Below are 19,717 nucleotides of genomic sequence, written 5' to 3'. Positions count from 1 at the left end.
GGACAGGAGATATATCTTGCAGAAACATAAGAGTGGTTCCTGTAACTTAAAAATTGTTTTCTGTTCATTGTTCCAAGTGTATTATGTAGATAGTAAGCGTAGTGAAGACACTCTCAAAGGCCTAGGAAATTGGGACTCACCAGGAGACTGATCTACCATCCAGGAGGCAAAAAATCAACAGTAAGTGAGGGTAGAAAGAAATAAAATTGTAACACATACCACATAAAGTAACTGTTGTTTCATGATTAGAAATTGCTATTTTTTTCGTACTGTGATTACGCATTAAATAAAAAATAAAATACAATCTTAACACTATTCAAAAACAAAACTTACTGTTTGTGGATATTTTTCCTTTCAGAGTTTTCCATTTTTTAGTGTACTGATCCACAAATCTGCACCATGGCGACAGGTACGTCAACAAATATGTTTGTAACAAAATAGTTATGCAAATGAGCTAACAATAAATTTATTTAGGAGCAACTTAATGTAAATATACATTTGTAGGTAAATTTCCAGAAGCTTATTGAGAAATGTGCTTTTAGAGGCAGGTTATCGTAAATTAGCAAAACTACTAAAAACTAATTAAATGTATTTTTTTAATATATTCTTAAAGTTCAACAACAAGTTTGTTTGAGAATAAAGCAGGTTTTTATACATTTATTTATTATTTAAAATTGTTAATATAATTAAGGCCACAAGATTGAAAATCAGCAGTCAGTCACAAGTGGTGGAAAACTGTTTGCACCCAATATCCAAAGTGATCATATCTCTGGCCCTGTGTCACTCTCCATGGACAACAAGACAATTGTTCACCAATATGGAGGTAATCTAATTTTTCATTATCAGTTGTGTTTGCTGAAAAATTTGGATACTTCTAAATTTTTCAGGATACTTTTGTTCATGAAATGTTTTTTTAAATTTTCAGGGTCCCATGAAAAAGAACTTACAAGTAAGTATTAAAATAGCATTGTTTATTAGTAAATATACAAGTAAATTATGTTACACATCAGGATCTTGTTGATTTCAGTTACTTTCCCCAAAAAATGTCCTCCATATTGTACCTTATAGATGTCCCGTGATCAACTCACAGTCATGGAAAGATTAGCAAGTGGCTTGATATACAGCTCAACTTATAGTTATGGTCATTTTTTCCAGCTCCAATTGGAAATTGTACACGTTAGTCCTAAGCTCTTTTTGTATCCAGTCTGGTTGCACAGGCTTGACCAACAGTGCACAACCCTGGTATCCTGTTTGATTCCAAGCTTCACACTTCACATCAAGACTATCTGAAAGCCCGTCTACATCTGCTTCCATCATATTGGCTGCCGCTAGTCCTGCCTCACAACATCTGCTACCAAAATCTGCATTTATGTATTCATCACCCCAGAGCACAACTCCTGTAATGTCCCCTCTTGTGTGCTCCCAAGCTTTACCTTGCATTTCTGTGGCTCAGTGGGTAGCATGCTTGCCTCTGAGTCAGAAGGTTGTGTGTTGAAGTCCCACTCCAGAAACTTGAGTACAAACTCTATGATGACACTCAAGTAGAGTGCTGCACTGTTGGAGGTGCTGTTTTTGGATAAGATTTTAAACCAAGGCCCCATCTGCTCTCTCAGGTGGATGTAAAAGATCCCACGGCATTATTCGAAGAAGAGCAGGGGAGTTATCCCCAGTGCTCTGGCCAATATTTATCCCTCAATCATTATAACAAACAAATTATCTGGTCATTATCACGTTGCTGTTTGTGGGAGCCTGCTGTGCACAAATTGGTTGCTGTGTTTTCCACATTACAACAGTGACTACACTCCAAAAGTACTTCATTGGATGTAAAGTGCTTGAGGCATTCGGTGGTTGTGATAGGCGCTATATAAAAGAAACTCTTTCTTTTTTTATTTCATCCAGAACTCCACTTCCTGCATCCAATTTCATATTAACTCCTGTGCAACTATCACTCTTCCTCTGGCCCCCCATTCCCTACCGTTGTGATTTCAAAATCTTTGTCCTTTTTTATAAATCCCTCATGATCTTGCCTCCCTCTATGCTCGCAACTTCCTTCAGCCCTGTATCCAGCTCACACCTTCTGCTCCTCACTAACTTCACCCCAATCCTCAGCTCTGTATCCAGCTCACACCTTCTGCTCCTCACTAACTTCCCCCCAATCCTCAGCTCTGTATCCAGCTCACACCTTCTGCTCCTCACTAACTTCCCCCCAAACCTCAGCCCTGTATCCAGCTCACACCCTCTGCTCCTCACTAACTTCCCCCCAAACCTCAGCCCTGTATCCAGCTCACACCCTCTGCTCCTCACTAACTTCCCCCCAAACCTCAGCCCTGTATCCAGCTCACACCCTCTGCTCCTCACTAACTTCCCCCCAAACCTCAGCCCTGTATCCAGCTCACACCCTCTGCTCCTCACTAACTTCCCCCCAAATCTCAGCCCTGTATCCAGCTCACACCCTCTGCTCCTCACTAACTTCCCCCCAAACCTCAGCCCTGTATCCAGCTCACACCCTCTGATCCTCACTAACTTCCCCCCAAACCTCTGCTTGCCGTCCAATCGCCTTCGAAAAATGCCTTGGGTTGTTTTTTTTTTACATGAAATGACCTGCATTATTGCAAATGATTGTAATCAAGTGCAGTCTGGCTTCTTGAAAACTGTTCCTCGATTGTAAAAAAACAGATCTGGCAGTTGAACCAACTTGCAGCTAAGAGGCTGCCGCAGGGATCAGTGCTGGGACTCCAACTATTTACAATCTATATTAACGACTTGGAAGAAGGGACTGAGTGTAACGTAGCCAAGTTTGTTGACGATACAAAGATGGGAGGAAAAGCAATGTGTGAGGAGGCACAAAAAATCTGCAAAAGGACATAGACAGGTTAAGTGAGTGGGCAAAAATTTGGCAGATGGAGTATAATGTTGGAAAGTGTGAGGTCATGCACTTTGGCAGAAAAAACCAAAGAGCAAGTTATTATTTAAATGGAGAAAGATTGCAAAGTGCTGCAGTACAGCGGGACCTGGGGGTACTTGTGCATGAAACACAAAAGGATAGTATGCAGGTACAGCAAGTGATCAGGAAGGCCAATGGAATCTTGGCCTTTATTGTAAAGGGAATGGAGTATAAAAGCAGGGAAGTCTTGCTACAGTTGTACAAGTTATAGGTGAGGTCACACCTGGAATACTGCATGCAGTTTTGGTTTCCATATTTACGAAAGGATATACTTGCTTTGAAGGCAGTTCAGAGAAGGTTCACTAGTTGATTCCAGGGATGAGGGGGTTGACTTATGAGAAAAGGTTGAGGAGGTTGGGCCTCTACTCATTGGAATTCAGAAGAATGAGAGGTGATCTTATCGAAAAGTATAAGATTATGAGGGAGCTTGACAATGTGAATGCAGAGAGGATGTTTCCACTGATGGGGGAGACTAAAACTAGGGGGCATAATCTTAGTATAAGGGGCCGCGCGTTTAAAACAGAGATGAGGAGAAATTTCTTCTCTGAGAGGGTTGAAAATCTGTGGAATTGGCTGCCTGAGAGAGCTGTGGAAGCTGGGTCATTGAATAAATTTAAGACAGAAATAGACAGTTCCTTAAATGATAAGGGAATAAGGGGTAATGGGGAGCGGGCAAGGAAGTGGAGCTGAGTCCATGATCAGATCAGCCATGATCTTATTGAATGGCAGAGCAGGCTCGAAGGGCTGTATGGCCTACTCCTGTTCCTATTTCTTATGTTCTTATGTTCTAAGAGACTCTTCCACATTTATCTTGAGAACTGTTTCTTTTTATTTCTGCATTTCTCTTCCATCATAGAGGCTGATTTGGAAAATCTCAAAGTGACACACAAAAATAAATTAAGAGAAAGGTTTGAACACATGATGGAACACGGGGGGCAAGGAGGAAAACAAGTTTTTCTGTGTGAGCGATTTATTAATGTAGGCATTACTGAAAGCAAAAAAAGCGAGAATCCTAATGAAGCTGAGTCTGATGGGACGGCAGATACATTTATCGAACTCGGTCATATTTTCAAGCCACCACCTGGACAGGACAAAGCACCCATGACTGTAGTTACAAAGGGGATAGCTGGCATTGGAAAATCAGTTCTTGTACAGAAACTAATTTATGATTGGGCCACTGGCAGTGCACTGTCCGAGTACGATTTCATATTTATGTTTCCTTTCACTGAGATCAGTTTATTGTCCGAAAACAAAAAGGACACCACTCTACCTGAACTTGTCAAAATGCACTACCCACATATGGAAAAGTGTGGGAACATTTTGGCAAATGACTCGATGCGATCCCTGTTTATCTTTGACGGGCTGTCAGACGGTAAACTCGATGTCGATTTTAACAAACACATCGTGTGTCGAGATGTGACCACGGCGGTCACAGTTGACACTTTACTCGTCAATCTCCTCAAACGGCAGCTTATTCCTTCGGCTTCCATTTGGATAACTACCCGGCCCGGAACAAAAAACAACATTCCTCATAACCACATAGACCGGATGACTGAAATCAAAGGATTCCAAGACCAGGAAAAGGAAGATTATTTCCGGAGGCGATGCAAAGAACAGCAGCTGGCAAAAAAATTGATCCAAGTTGTGAAGAAACAGAGAAGCCTGTTTTTCATGTGCTCTGTCCCTGCCTTCTGCTCTATTTTGTTCATTGTTTTGGAAGCTGTGTTGAAATCTGAAGAAATGAAGGATGAAATACCTCAGACATTAACAGAAGTGTATTCTCACTTCCTGGTTCATTTGATTCTATATCAACAGGAAAAACTCGAATTTGTACAAAAAGGTGATCAGACTAAATGTCTGCACTCAAAGCGCGATTCAATCTTCAAACTGGGGAAGCTGGCCTTTGAAAAAAGTTCCAAAAATGTTTCCCAGACAGTCTTATTCAATGAGACAGAATTGAAGGCACACAAACTTGAACTCTCGTTCGTTTGTGGTGGGTTTTGCAAAGAGATTGTCACTGACAACGATTTATCTGAAGAAACGGATTACACTTTTGTCCATTTGGCAGTACAGGAATATTTTGCAGCTCTGTATATTTTTCTTTCCTTTCACAACCAGAAAAAGAATGCCTTTGGGAAAAGTTTCAAAATGTTTGAAAAACGCAGCTATTCCCAGATATGTAAAGAAGCCTGCGAGTCTGCGGCTAGAGATGGAAAGGGTCGTCAGGAGTTTTTCCTCAGATTCCTTTGTGGATTAGGCACAAAGCAAAGTCATGACTTTTTGAAGGGGCTTCTTGTAAATGACACGAACAACAAGGTAAAAGACGATTCGAAGAAAATCGTTAAATTCTTGAAAAAAACCTTGCAGACAAATATTCCTCCGGAACAAACCATTAACATTCTGCACTGCCTAAATGAATTAAGTGACATGTCTGCCCTCAGTGAAATAAAAGCTGCATTTAAATCCGGGACCTTTTCTTCTGGGAGACTCTCACCTGCTCAGTGCTCAGCGCTAGCTTTTGTTTTGCAAATGTCAGAAGAAAACTACCGAGAATTGGATCTGTCACTATACAGACTGCCATCCATTGGCATACAAAGACTGTTGCTAATTGCAAACTATTTTACGGGGATAAAGTGAGTATTTGCTTTGATGTAATATTATTTTCCTAGATTCAGAACTGACGCTATGTGGTTGTGCTGTGGGTTCTCCATTTATGCAACATCGGGTTGTCTCTCTGTAGCTCCACTCAGTTTTTATCTGTTCTGATATGCTGTGTATGTCTGAAGTCCAGTTGCTAAATTGGACCTGCACCACTCTACCCAGCACCTTAGCATCACTTACAAAGGGTAAAATGATTATTTTGAAACGCATTATTGGTTGAACATATTCCTGCAGGTTTAAATAGAGTTACACAGGATATACAGCACAGAAACAGGCCATTGGGCCCAACCAGTCCATGCCAGTGTTTATGCTCCACTCGAGTCTCCTCCCATCCTTCCTCATCTATCCCTATCAGCATAACCCTCTGTTCCCTGCTCCCTAATATGCTTCTCTAACCGCCCCTTAAATGTATCCATACTATTCGCTTCAACCACTCCCTGTGGTAGCGAGTTCCACAGTCTCACCACTCTCTGGGTAAAGAAGTTTCTTCTGAATTCCCTATTGGGTTTCTTGGTGACTATCTTATATTGATGGCCTCTAGTTATGCTCTTCCCCACAAGTAGAAACACTTTCTCTGGATCTACTCTATCAAAACCGTTCATCATTTCAAAGACCTCTATTAGGTCACCCCTGAGCCTTCTCTTTTCAAGAGAGAAGAGACCAGCCTGTTCATCCTTTCCTGCTAGCTCCAACCACTCCTCCCAGTCAAACTGCGATTATTCCCATCTCCAATTTTTGTATAACTAATAAACAAAAATGTTCAAAGAAAATGAAAAAAAAACACACAACTGTTTTCATGCCCCCATGATTTTCCTCATGGGTTGCTCACAGCGGTGTCCAGGAGATTAATCTTTAATTCCTGGAGAATCCAGGATAATCCTGGAGGGTTGGCAACCCTAACATTGACATCAGCTTAAGCCTTTGGCTTAGTGGTAGCATTCCTGCCTCTGGGTTAAAAGGTCCAGGATTTGAACCCTGTTTCAGACAGTCCGGCTGAGTGGAGACTGGAGCCCAGCTCTGAAATCGGATTGACATCCAGCAGGTTACAAGTCCGGTGAGTGTCGGTGCCCCTTCATCGTATGGGTCCTGACAGCCCATAAAGGACTAACCACCCTCCCGGCTAATGTAAAGATGGTTATAACCAGGGAAGGAGCGTTCACTACAAGTTTCAGAACAGCACCTGTCTAGAGCAGAATTATTATCAAAGAGGTCTCCAAGGCACCCACCAGAATCTCTTCTGACGGTCATCCAATTGTCAGGCAAGAATAGCCAACAGGGTCTTTTTAATGTGCTCTCAAAACATCAAAAAGTTACCGACTGGAAGCAATGCTCTGCGGATGTGTATGTGCACACATTTGTAAAACTCTCTGCTGATGGCTGGAGTACAGTTCACAGTAAAGAAGTTTAACAAGGTATATTCCAGTGGTGAGTCACATTCTACACCCACAGGTTTCAGACTAGTAACACAATGGCCCTGAAATTGCCGTCGGAGGCTTCCCGCGGGCAATTGTCTCCGACCAGCAACATTTCTATGAAATTACCTGGTGGTCTGGAAGGAGCCTGAGATTCCGGAGGGGAGGCCTTTTCTTCCCGCGCTGTGAAGCGCGCTTCCGTCCTCGAGATTCCTACGCAGAAGGTGCAGTCACGTGTGACTGCTCGACCAATCAAGTGCAGTATTCTCAATTAATAGCAATGGGAACTCCGTATCTACAAGTTCTCATTGCTATTAATTGAGAAAAAAACAAACACAATAACACCAAATAAAAAATAAAAAACACCTCACATAATTAAAATGAATTGAAATTAAACTTAATAAATATCTTAGAGAAAGCATTTTCTTCCGGGTTTTTAAAACGTTTTTTAAATTATGGTTTAAAATAAATTTAACGTAGTGGGCAGGGTTTTTAAAAATAAAATGTGTATTTTTAATTTTATTTTTCATGTTTAAAGTGTGTTTTAAGACGCTTATGACTGTAAAAGTAGGCTATGCGCCTGCTTTTATCAGGCGCGAGAGTTTTGAGGACATTTGCTGGGCAAGATATGGGCAAATACCGCAATCTTGCCCTTGCAAACGTCCTCGCTCCTGAGATACGGAGTATTGTGTTCCTAACACAGATGAGGCTGCACACAGGGAAGTTAAAGTAACAGTGACCTCAGTCTTTATTAAGACACTCCAGAGTGAGGAACAGGCCTCAGGGGCCGGCTTATATACAGTGCTCACAAGGGATGCTGGGATCCCTTGGGACTACAACATCACTCCCCCACAAATTCAAAGTGAAAACTATTTACAAGGTGAGGCTTGTACAATACTGCCGCCTGCTTGCTACCTGATCATGCAGGTTGGGGTGAACCAGCGAGAGTTTGGTTTCAAGTGTCCTTTTCATGAGTAGCTCAGCCGGGGGTACCTCTGTGAGCGAGTGGGGTCTCGTGCGATAGCTGAGCAGTACTCGGGACAGGCGGGACTCTTTTAAGGCTCTGTTGGATGGTTTGTACTGCCCGCTCTGCCTGCCCATTGGAGGCTGGTTTAAATGGGGCCGAGGTGACATGTTTGATCCCATTGCGGGTCATGAATTCTTAAAATTTGGCACTGGTGAAACATGGCCCATTGTCGCTGACCAGTATGTCAGGCAGGCCGTGGATGGCAAACATGGCCCTCAGGTTTTCAATGGTGGCGGTGGCGGTGCTTCCCGACATTATTTCACATTCAATCCATTTAGAAAAAGCATCCACCACCACCAGGAACATTTTACCGAGAAACGGGCCCGCATAGTCGACATGGATCCTCGACCATGGTCTGGAGGGCCAGGACCACAAACTTAGTGGTGCCTCTCTGGGCGCGTTGCTCAACTGAGCACACACGCTGCATTGCCGCACACAGGACTCTAAGTCAGAGTCGATGCCGGGCCACCACACGTGGGATCTGGCTATCGCTTTCATTATTACTATAGCCGGGTGTGTGCTAGAAATCCGAGATGAACGTCTCCCTGCCCTTTTTGGGTAGCACTACGTGGTTACCCCACAACAGGCAGTCTGCCTGAATGGACAGCTCGTCCTTTCGCCACTGGAACGGCTTGATTGGCTCTTGCATTTCAACGGGGATGCTGGCCTAGCTCCCATGCAGTATACAGTTTTTTACTAGGTACAGCAGAGGATCTTGGCTGATCCAAGTCCCAATCTGGTGGGCCGTGACAGGTGATTTATCAGTTTCAAATGCTTCCATGACCATCAACAAGTCTGCGGGCTGCGCCACCATCAACAAGTTTGCAGGCTGCGCCATTTCCAACCCGTGGTGGGCAATGGTAGCCGACTGAGAGCAGCTGCACAGTTCTCAGTGCCTGGCCTGTGGCGGATGGTCTAGTTATATGCTGATAGTGTGAGTGCCTACCTTTGTATGCGGGCTGAGGCATTAGTATTTATCCCCTTATTTTCAGCGAACAGGGATATGAGGGGCTTGTGATCAGTTTCCAGCTCAAATTTGAGGCCAAACAGGTACTGATGCATTTTCTTTACCCCGAACACACACGCTAATGCCTCTTTCTCAATCATGCTGTCGGCCCTCTCAGCCTTAGACAAGCTCCTGGAAGCATAGGTGACAGGTTGCAACTTCCCCGCAACGTTAGCTTGTTGTAATACACACCCGACTCCGTATGGCGATGCATCACATTCTAGCACAAGTCTTTTACACAGGTTATACAATACAAGCAGCTTGTTGGAGCATAAAATGTTTCTGGTTTTCTCAAAAGCAATTACTTGTTTTTTTTCCCATACCCATTTCTCACCTTTATGCAATAACACAATAAGAGGGTGCTTAATCCCGGTAGAAAGTTACCAAAATAGTTGAGGAGTCCCAGGAACGACCACAGTTCCGTGACATTCTGTGGCCTGGGTGCGTTCCTGATCGCCTCTGTCTTGGTGTCTGTGGGCCGAATGCCTTCCGCTGCGAAAAGTCTTCCCAAAAACTCCACTTCTGTTTGCATTTCGACCTTTTCAGCTGCAGCCCTACACGATCCAGTCGCTGGAGGACCTCCTCCAGGTTTTGTAGGTGGTCGACAGTGTCCCGACCCGTGACCAATATGTCGTCCTGAAAAACCACTGTACGTGGTACCGACTTGAGTGGGCTCTCCATGTTTCTCTGGAAGATCGCTGCAACCGACCGAATTCCAAGCGGGCATCTGTTGTAGATAAACAGTCCCTTGTGCGTGTTGATGCAGGTGAAGCCCTTCAAAGACTCCTCCAGCTCCTGCATCATGTAGGCCGAAGTCAGGTCGAGCCTGATGAACGTCTTGCCTCCTGCCAGCGTCGCAAATAGGTCGTCTGCCTTAGGTAGCGGGTATTGGTCCTGTAGCGAGAAACGATTAATAGTTACTTTATAATCGCCTCAAATCCTGACTGTGCCATCACTTTTGAGTACTGGAACAATCGGGCTGGCCCACTTGCTGAATTCCACTGGGGAGATGATGCCTTCGCATTGCAGCCTGTCCAGCTCGATTTCCACTCTCTCCCTCATCATGTGAGGTACTGCTCGCGCCTTGTGGTGAATGGGTCGTGCCTCTGGGACCAAGTGGATCTGCACCTTCGCCCCGGAAAAGTTTCCAATGCCTGGCTCAAAAAGGGAAGGAAATTTGTTAAGAACCTGGGTACATGAGGCCTCATCGACATGTGATAGCGCTCGGATGTCATCCCAGTTCCAGCAGATTTTGCCCAGCCAGCTCCTTCCAAGCAATGTGGGGCCATCGCCCGGGACAATCCAGAGTGGCAGTTCGTGCACTGTGCCCTCGTAGGTGACCTTGACCATGGCGCTGCCCAGGACAGTGATGAGCTCTTTGGTGTACGTTCTCAGTTTCTTGTGGATGGGGCTCAGGGCTGGTCTGAGTGCCTTGTTGCACCACAGTCTCTCAAACATCTTTTTACTCATGATGGATTGGCTAGCGGCAGTGTCCAGTTCTATGGCTACGGGTAAGCCATTCAATTTTACAATTATCATTATAGGTGGACATTTCGTCGAAAATGTGTGCACCCCGTGTACTTCAGCATCTGCCTCCTCTCTCTGAGGCTCAAAATTGCTTTGATCCACCATGGACCGATCTTCCTCTGCCACGTGGTGGTTAGCAGCTGCAAGCTCGTTGGAGGTGCCCCATTGTTCCACAGCTCTTGAAAACATACCCTTTGAAGCGGCATGAATAGGCTGAATGGAATCCTCCGCAGCGCCAACAAGATGTGAATTGCCTTGCATTCATCCTTTGTTGCGGACTCTGAGTCATCTGGGTCACCTGAGGCCTGCTGGCAGTTGCAGACTTGTGGTTTCTGCCCTGTACATTCCTGCTTGCAAACACAGTTCCAGTTATTTTATGAACATTGCTAACACTTGTGTGCTGAGAGATTTGTTTGGTGTTATCACTGGTGGACATAAACGCCTGTGCTATCGCAATGGCCTTACTGAGGGTCGGTGTCTCTCCAGTCAAAAGTTTTCATAGGATGGTCTCGTGGCCAATGTCCAGTACAAAAAAGTCTCTGAGCATCTGCTCCAGGTAGCCATCAAACTCACATTGTCCTGCAAGTTGCCTTAGCTCGGAGACATAGCTCGCCACTTCCTGACCTTCAGATCGCTGGCACGTGTGGAACCGATACCTCGCCATCAGCACGCTCTCCCTCGGGTTAAGATGCTCCCGAAACAGTGTACACAGCTCCTCATACGACTTATCTGCTGGTTTCACCGGAGCCAGAAGATTCTTCATGAGGCTGTTGGTCGGTGCCCCGCAGACTGTGAGGAGGACCGCTCTCCTTTTTGCGGTGCTTCCTTCTCCGTCCAGCTCATTGGCTACAAAGTACTGGTCTAGCCGTTCGACATAGGCTTCCCAGTCCTCAGCCTCCGAGAACTTCTCCAGGATGCCCACAGTTTGCTGCATCTTTGCGTTGGATTCGTATACTCATCGCCAGTTATTGTGTTCCTAACACAGATGAGACTGCACACAGGGGGGTTAAAGTAACAGTGACCTCAGTCTTTATTAAGACACTCCAGAATGAGGAACAGGCCTTAGGGGCCGGCTTATATATAGTGCTCCCAAGGGATGCTGGGATCCCTTGGGACTTCAGGGGATGAGCTCCCTGGTGGCGGAATATGGGAGTGCATGCTTTACAGATACACAACATGGAGGATCTGTTAAGCTGGAGCTCTGTGCTCTGAAAACTGGCTTTTGCAATGCCTTCCTGGGTCCGTACACACTCCGTACAGACCAGGGAGGCCGCGATTTCTGGGTGAATATGGCTGCAGCCTAAATGTACTTGATTGGCTGTAAAGTGCTTAGGACGTCCTGAGGTTGTGAAAGGTGTTATATAAATGCAAGTCTTTCTTTAAATATCCTTTATCAGCATAGGTAATCGAATATAGGCACACAGGATGATGAGTTTTATTTCTCATACTGCTGGTTTTTGTTTGAAATCTGTTCATATTTAGATTATCTGGGGCCAATATCAGAGATGCTGGACTCAAAATACTCTCTGAAGTGATGCAAAGGCGGGATTGCAAATTACAAAATTTGAAGTAAGTAAGAATGTATTGTGTGCACAATATTAAGAATATTTCCATTATGTCACTATTTGTCTCACATACAAACATATAGCACACAGGACTGTGAAGCAATAATGGATGGACAGTCTCTGCATAATTAAATACTTTAACGAATATCCAAACCAAGATATTTTGATCGGCATCGATGTAGCACGTGTCTTCCCGTTTAAAAGCAGTACCTACATCCAAAATAAAATGCATGCTGTATTCTGAATGCCATTGTTCCATGCATTACAGGTATTGTCTTATTTTTTGCATTGTTTAGATTAGATGGAAACAATCTTACTCATAAAAGTTGTGAGCAACTTGTTACTGCTCTGAACGTTAACCACAGAATAATACTCCTGGACTTGAGTGATAATAATATACTAGACCAAGGCGTTAGTATTCTTTGCAATGCCCTAAAAGATGAGCAGTGCACTCTGCAAACACTAAGGTAAGCAAATGCCTTAAGGATTTATTTACAGTGCATATCTAGTGATAAATGTAAAAATCCATGATGGCCTTTTCATTTACACTCAGTAGGTTTATCACCATTATACCATGTCATGTTTTTACCGAAGGAAGGAAATACTTGCCATAAAGGGAGTGCAACGAAGGTTCACCAGACTGATTTCTGGGATGGCAGGATTGTCGTATGAGAAGAGATTGGGTTGACTAGGCCTGTATTCACTGGAGTTTAGAAGAATAAGAGGGGATCTCATTGAAACGTATAAAATTCTGACGGGGTTGGACAGACTGGATGCGGGGAGGATGTTTCCCTGGGCTGGGAAGTCTAGAACAAGGGGTCACAGTCTCAGGATATGGGGTAGGAAATTTAGGACCGAGATGAGGAGAAATGTTTTCACTCAGAGGGTGGTGAACCTGTGGAATTCTCTACCACAGAAGGCTGTGGAGGCCAAATCACTGAATATATTTAAGAGGGAGATAGATAGATTTCTAGACACAAAAGGCATCAAGGGTATGGGGAAAAAGCGAGAATATGGTGCTAAGATAGAGGATATTGAATGGCGGTGCAGACTTGAAGGGCCGAATGGCCTACTACTGCTGCTATTTTCTATATTTCTATGTTAAGTAGAGGTGACTGTAAGAGAAAATAGTTTCAAATCAAATCACTCAGTCCTTTTATTCTTTTGTATCTGTCATTATTTCGTAACCACCTGCTTCCTTTGCAGAGAAATTCTCAGTTGCAGAACTACATTGAAACCAGAAAGTTGATAGTACAGTCAGGGGATTGCTGCTGATTTTCCAACTTTGACTTTTATGGAGCTGGTCACTTTACAAAGTGATCAGAAGCAAACCATTATTTTAACCAAGGATGCACAAGAAAATCCCCAGGAGAGCTGCATTAAAGTGAATTTTGTGTAGTCAGGTACAGTACTTTGGTGTCACTCAGTATTTCCAGTATTTTGGTTTGTAATTTGTCTTTTTTATCTCCATAGTGTGGGTGGTAATAAACTAACACCCAGTTGTTGTGAGTACTTGATCTCTGTGCTTGAGACAAACAAGACCCTGGTAGAGCTGGATCTGAGTAATAATAGAATAGGTGAGGAAGGACTACAGGAACTATCTAAGGCACTGACGAAAGAGAACTGTAAATTACAAAAGCTGGGGTACGTAAATCACTATTAGTGCTGACCATCAGTTGGGTTTGCACCTTTGTCTCTTTTTTGTGAAATGCTTTGCCTTGTATTTTATTTGTCTTAATTTATTACTTCAGTAAATGTAAAGTTGGATATAATCCAATGCTAATTTTCAGCGATACCCTGCCATAAACACTCCTTACAATTGTCAACTAACTTTCCACCTCACGAACTTACTCGGGAGATGTTGGTAGTGCCTAGTATGGCAGACTTGATGGCCACAAGTTACTTTTTAGGGGTGCTTTAATCAAGTAAATGCTCTAGGACTGGATCCAATCTAATTCCCGAAGCTGTTATCGTATATAGCCTGTAAAATTGACGACATTTGATAAGGGAGGTTTAAAAAAAACATTTGCTGCTGATCCTCCAAATTGTAATTATATCCTGGCTGATATTAAGGCATGCCTGAAGAATCCATGAAATCTCAGAGAAGCCCTGTACCATTACCCCTCACCTCAGCTACTTGTTCAGAAAATATTATCCAGTCATGAGTTACAGGTCCTCAAAACTGCCACCAAGCTCATGGTCTACAGGGCTGTAGTAATACCCGCCCTCCTGTATGGCTCAGAGGCATGGACCATGTACAGTAGACACCTCAAGTCGCTGGAGATATACCATCAACGATGTCTCTGCAAGATTCTACAAATCCCCTGGGAGGATAGGCACACCAACATCAGCGTCCTCGTCCAGGCCAACATCCCCAGCATTGAAGCACTGGCCACACTCGATCAGCTCCACTGGGCAGGCCACAAAGTTCACATGCCAGACACGAGATTCCCAAAGCAAGTGCTCTATGCGGAACTCCTTCACGGCAAATGAGCCAAAGGTGGGCAGCGGAAACATTACAGGGTCACCATCAAAGCCTCCCTGATAAAGTGCAACATTCCCACTGACATCTGGGAGTCCCTGGCCAAAGACCACCCTAAGTCGAGAAAGTGCATCCGGGAGGGCGCTGAGCACTTCGAGTCTCAACACCGAGAGCATGCAGAAATCAAGCGCAGGCAGCAGAAAGAGCGTGTGGCAAACCAGTCCGACCCTCCCCTTCCCCCAACGACTATCTGTCCCACCTGTGACAGAGTCTGTGGCTCTCGTATTGGACTGTTCAGCCACTTCAGAAGTGGAAGCAAGTCTTCCTCGATTCCAAGGGACAGCCTATGATGATGCTGATGACAGGTGTCCAGATTTAAAGGCTACAAATAAATAAATGTTGGAATTACATGGTCTAACAACCCTCTACATCAAAAAACAAGTTTTCTAACCTCTCCCTTTGTTTCTTTTTGCCGATTCTTCTAAATATCTGCCCTGTGATCACCAACAACGGAAATAGTTTTTCTCTATTTACCTTATCAAAGTTCATCCTAATTTTGAACATATTTATCAGATCTACGCTTAACCTTCTCTAGTTTAATGAAAAGTTCCTCAGTTTCTCCTTGTAACTAAAGCCTGGTATTATCTTAGTCTATCTCTTCCACGGCATTGACATCCTCACTAAAGTAATGTACCCAACTTGACACAATGGGAATAATTTGCAGTTTCAACATGGGCAAGAAACTGGCGGTTAGCCACACTTTCAATGGAAAGGAAAATCAGGTGGCGTGTTTAACGGGCAGCCAATCCGCAAGCACCAGTTTAATACCTGCTGCAAAATCAAAAATTACTGCCAACAAATCGAACTGCGACCTAAGAATATGTCCTATTAACCTCAAATAAATCACGAAGCAAAGATACAATACAAATATGTTCGAGCTTGAAGCCACAGACATTTCCAAGTAAAGTAGGTGAGAACCAAAACCTCACATCATTATATGTTTGCTGTCTTGAATGCTCATAATTGATCCAAATTCATTGTCATTTTTCTTGACAGTATTAAACAAATGTTGTCAATGAGTAGAAGCAGTGCACTTTGTTTCCAAGCTGATTTGTATTCTGTTTAGGTTAAATTCTATATTTGCGTTTGATTTTGGAATAATGGGCACCTATGAGGACACACCTGGAGCTGAAATATTGTGCAATGTACTGGCAAGCAAAAATTGTACATTACAAAGTCTACGGTAAGCATATTTTGTAACTAACCACATTCTCCTACTCACACAAAAAAAACTGTTTGTGAGTCTGTGTCTGTGTGTGTGTGTATATGTGTATGTGCATGTATAGGTGTATATTGGTGTGTGTGTGTGCCTGTGTGTGTATATGTGTATGTGCATGTATAGGTGTATATTGGTGTGTGTGTGTGTGTCTGTGTGTGTATATGTGTATGTGCATGTATAGGTGTATATTGGTGTGTGTGTGTCTGTGTGTGTCTGTGTGTGTGCATGTATAGGTGTATATTGGTGTGTGTGTGTGTCTGTGTGTGTATATGTGTATGTGCATGTATAGGTGTATATTGGTGTGTGTGTGTGTCTGTGTGTGTATGTGTATGTGCATGTATAGGTGTATATTGGTGTGTGTGTGTTTCCCCGATACTGCACTCCGGCAATTCACATTTTTTTTCAAAATGATATGCCTCAGTTTTAAAACTTGAGTTTGAATTATTTTTCTATGACAACTTCTAGTTTATTTCCTTCATGTATATGTTTCATTACAAACTTACAACATTTCTTTTGCATCTTAAAGGTTGGCAAAGAATTCACTCACACAGAAATGTTGTACAGATCTCATCTCATCCCTGTCAGACAATCATATACTGACAGAGCTAGATCTCAGCTCTAACAATTTACACAATGAGGGAATTACTACAATGTGTGAAATTCTGAAGGGACCAAACTGTAAAATTCAATCGTTAAAGTAAGTGTCTATAAATGCATCATGTTGTGAGACACTATATAGGGCTAGATTTTCCTCCACTATACTGTCTATGTGACTGTGACAAAGTAAACTATCCCTCCTCGGTTTTCTCGACCTGTCTGCAGCCTTTAACACAGCTGATCACATCGTCCTCCACCAACTCCTCTCCACCATTGTCCAGCTAGATGGGACTGCACTCGCCTGGTTCCATTCTTATCTATCTAATCGTAGCCAGAGAATCATCTGCAAAGGCTTCTCTTCCCACTCCTGCACCATTACCTCTGGTGTCCCCCAAGGATCTATACTTGGTCCCCTCCTATTTCTCATCTACATGCTGACCCTCGGCGAAATCATCCGAAAACAGAGCATCAGTTTTCACATGTACGCTGATGACACCCAGCTCTACCTCACCCCCACTTCTCTCAACCCCTCCACGATCTCTAAATTGTCAGAATGCTTGTCCGACATCCACTACTGGATGAGCAGAAATTTTGTCCAATTAAATGTTGGGATGACTGAAGCCATTGTCTTCGGTCCCCACCACAAACTCCGTTCCCTAGCAACCGACTTCATCCCTCTCCCTGGCAATTGTCTGAGACTGACCCAGACTGTTTGCAACCTTGGTGTCATATTTGACCCCGAAACTAACTTCCGACCACAAATTACTAAGACCGCCTATTTCCACCTCCAGAACATCGTCCAACTCCGCCCCAGCCTCAGCTCATCTTCTGCTGAAACCCTCATCAATGTCCCTGTTACCTTGATATTTCGACTATTCCAAGGCACTTCTGGCCAGCCTCCCACATTCTACCCTACATAAACTTCAGGTCATCCAAAACTCTGCTGTCCTAACTCGCACCAAATCCCATTCACCCATCAGCACTGTGCTCACTGATCTACATTGGCTCCCAGTTAAGCAACGTCTCAATGTTAAAATCCTCATTCTTTCTTCAAATCCCTCCATAGTCTCACCCCTCCCTATCTCTGTAGTCTCCTCCAGCCCAACAACCCTCCGAGATATTTGCACTCCTCTAATCCTGGCCTCGAGCTGCCCCGATTTTAATCGCTCCACCATTGGTGGCCGTGCCTTCAGCTGCCAATGCCCTAAGCTCTGGAATTCCCTCTCTAATCCTCTCTGCCTCTCTTCCTCTCTTTTCTCCTTCAAGATGATCGCTAAAACCTATATCTTTGACATCTGCCCTAATATCTCTTTATGTGGTTCAGTGTCAATTTTTGGTTTATAATGCTCCTGTGAAGCGCTTTGGGATATTTTATCCCATTGAAGGCATTGGCCCTGATATTGGTGGCCTTACCGCTGATTGCCGCTGAGTTTTGTCGCCTGTCTCCCCTCTGTGCCAGTTTCCACTTGGGCTGGAGCGGGCAGGATGGGAGAACCGCTGGGAACTGCCCACTGACGGCTGCTGGCGGCCAAGGAGTGCAAGTGTCCTCCCGCCCGCCGAGCTGCTAGATTGGTGAGGGCGGGAGTTGGCGCCAGCAGGGGGAAGGACCAATGCATGAAGGCAGGTCTAACCCCGACAGTAAGTACGAAGACCTGCAAAAAAAGGTTAGTGAACATCTTTTAAAATGTTTATTACAGCGTCTTACCTGGATGGGGTCTCCTGAAGGTGTTCCAGTGGGTTTTTTGGAATTGGTTTTATTTTCAGCTCCTGGGCCCGACTCCATCCTTGGCAGCACTTAGGCGGCAAGTGCATTTGCTGCATGAGATTGAGAGCTCCCGCCCACTGACGCCCAGATTGATGGTGTAAGCCGTTATTTTGCCACCGGGTGGTACTGCCACCTCTTTTAGAGGCATCTTCCTGGAAAAGTACCGCCCGGTCTCTCGGCAGCCATTGGCGGTCCTTTCGGCGGCACTTGGGCAGGCTTTGGCTGCGACCAAGTTCGGGCCCATTGGCCCTGAAATCCCGGTTCCTTCTTCCCGCGGGCATTCGACTCAATTCTAGACAAAAGATGCACATTTACCTTTGCTGCTGCGCCCACCAGCGATCCTGGTCCTGAGGCCTCCTCTCCCTGTGCATCGGAGCGCGTGCACGTCTGGACGGACAGAGAGCTGGACTGGAGTCACATGGCACTGGGCAGCCAATCCAGATAAACTAGTTTCTTTTTCATAATAATGGGAACTCCGTAAGCAGGAGTTCTCATTGTGATTCAGAAACACTACCTCATCCCCAACACCAAAACACCAATAAAAAATAGAAAAAAAACATGACATATTTAACATTAATTTAAATTAAAGTTAATAAATGTCTTAGAAAAATAAATATTTTTCCGATTTTTAAAAAAGTTTTTTAATTATGGTTTAAAATAAACTTACTTTAGTGGACAGGATTATTAACATTAAAATGTGTTTCTTAAATTTTATTTTCATATGTTTTTGTAGATTTTAAAACTCTTACTCTGGTAAAAGTAGGCTATGCGCCTGCTTTTACCAAGCGCAAAAGTATTAAGAACTTTCGCAGGGCAAGATTGGGCAAATATCGCAATCTTGCCCATGCAAATGTCCTGGCTGCCGAGATGCGTGTGATCTGTCAAGCTAAAACTTGACAGATCGGAAAAGCCGTTTTTTGGCACATGTGCATCAAGTGGCGAAAACTGGCATTTGCGATGCCTTCCCGGGTCTGTAAACACTCCATACAGACCTGAGGAGGCCGGGATTTCAGGGCCATTATATAATTATATAATTATAAGTTGTTGTTGGTGTTGAAACTGGACAATGTTGTGTCAAAACTGAAGAAAATCCATTGGTGAGGCTTACCACTGCCAACTATTTCCTTCCCATCCCCATTGTATGGGGGTTGGCTGCCTGATCCTAGACCACTCCGCTGCTTATAACTGAGAGGGTTTGGGAGTCTGCTTGATCACCCACCCTTCCACCACTGTAACGGACAAGCCCAGGGACCGTCCGGAGAGGGGTGACAGTGTATGCTGGGCCAGCAGTGGAAGGCCCACTGAAGCTCCTTTTGGAGGGAGAGGTCCCAGTGGTGGGCATCGCGACCTCTTCTGAGGACCCAGCCATTCATCACATGAAGACATCAGCTCTGTCTAAAGCCTAACTCAAAAATTCTAGGTTGATCACCACTGTAGCACTGCCACATTAGT

General features: G+C 44.2%; 1 protein-coding gene across 1 annotated transcript in view; it reads left to right on the top strand.

Moving 5' to 3' along the window:
• Nucleotides 1-399: 399 nt before the first annotated feature.
• Nucleotides 400-19,717, top strand: part of LOC139266317 (NACHT, LRR and PYD domains-containing protein 3-like) — a 30,512-nt gene continuing 11,194 nt past the window's right edge. Inside the window, exons 1-9 of the mRNA XM_070884138.1 lie at nucleotides 400-409; nucleotides 692-823; nucleotides 926-949; nucleotides 3,801-5,577; nucleotides 12,060-12,146; nucleotides 12,439-12,609; nucleotides 13,616-13,786; nucleotides 15,751-15,867; nucleotides 16,430-16,600. Coding sequence (XP_070740239.1) covers nucleotides 400-409; nucleotides 692-823; nucleotides 926-949; nucleotides 3,801-5,577; nucleotides 12,060-12,146; nucleotides 12,439-12,609; nucleotides 13,616-13,786; nucleotides 15,751-15,867; nucleotides 16,430-16,600 — 2,660 coding nt within the window. The remainder of the gene's footprint in view (nucleotides 410-691; nucleotides 824-925; nucleotides 950-3,800; nucleotides 5,578-12,059; nucleotides 12,147-12,438; nucleotides 12,610-13,615; nucleotides 13,787-15,750; nucleotides 15,868-16,429; nucleotides 16,601-19,717) is intronic.

This window comes from Pristiophorus japonicus, chromosome 6, assembly GCF_044704955.1.
Source record: "Pristiophorus japonicus isolate sPriJap1 chromosome 6, sPriJap1.hap1, whole genome shotgun sequence".
Classification (NCBI taxonomy): domain Eukaryota; kingdom Metazoa; phylum Chordata; class Chondrichthyes; family Pristiophoridae; genus Pristiophorus; species Pristiophorus japonicus.
This window is presented reverse-complemented; position numbering and strand designations above follow the sequence as displayed.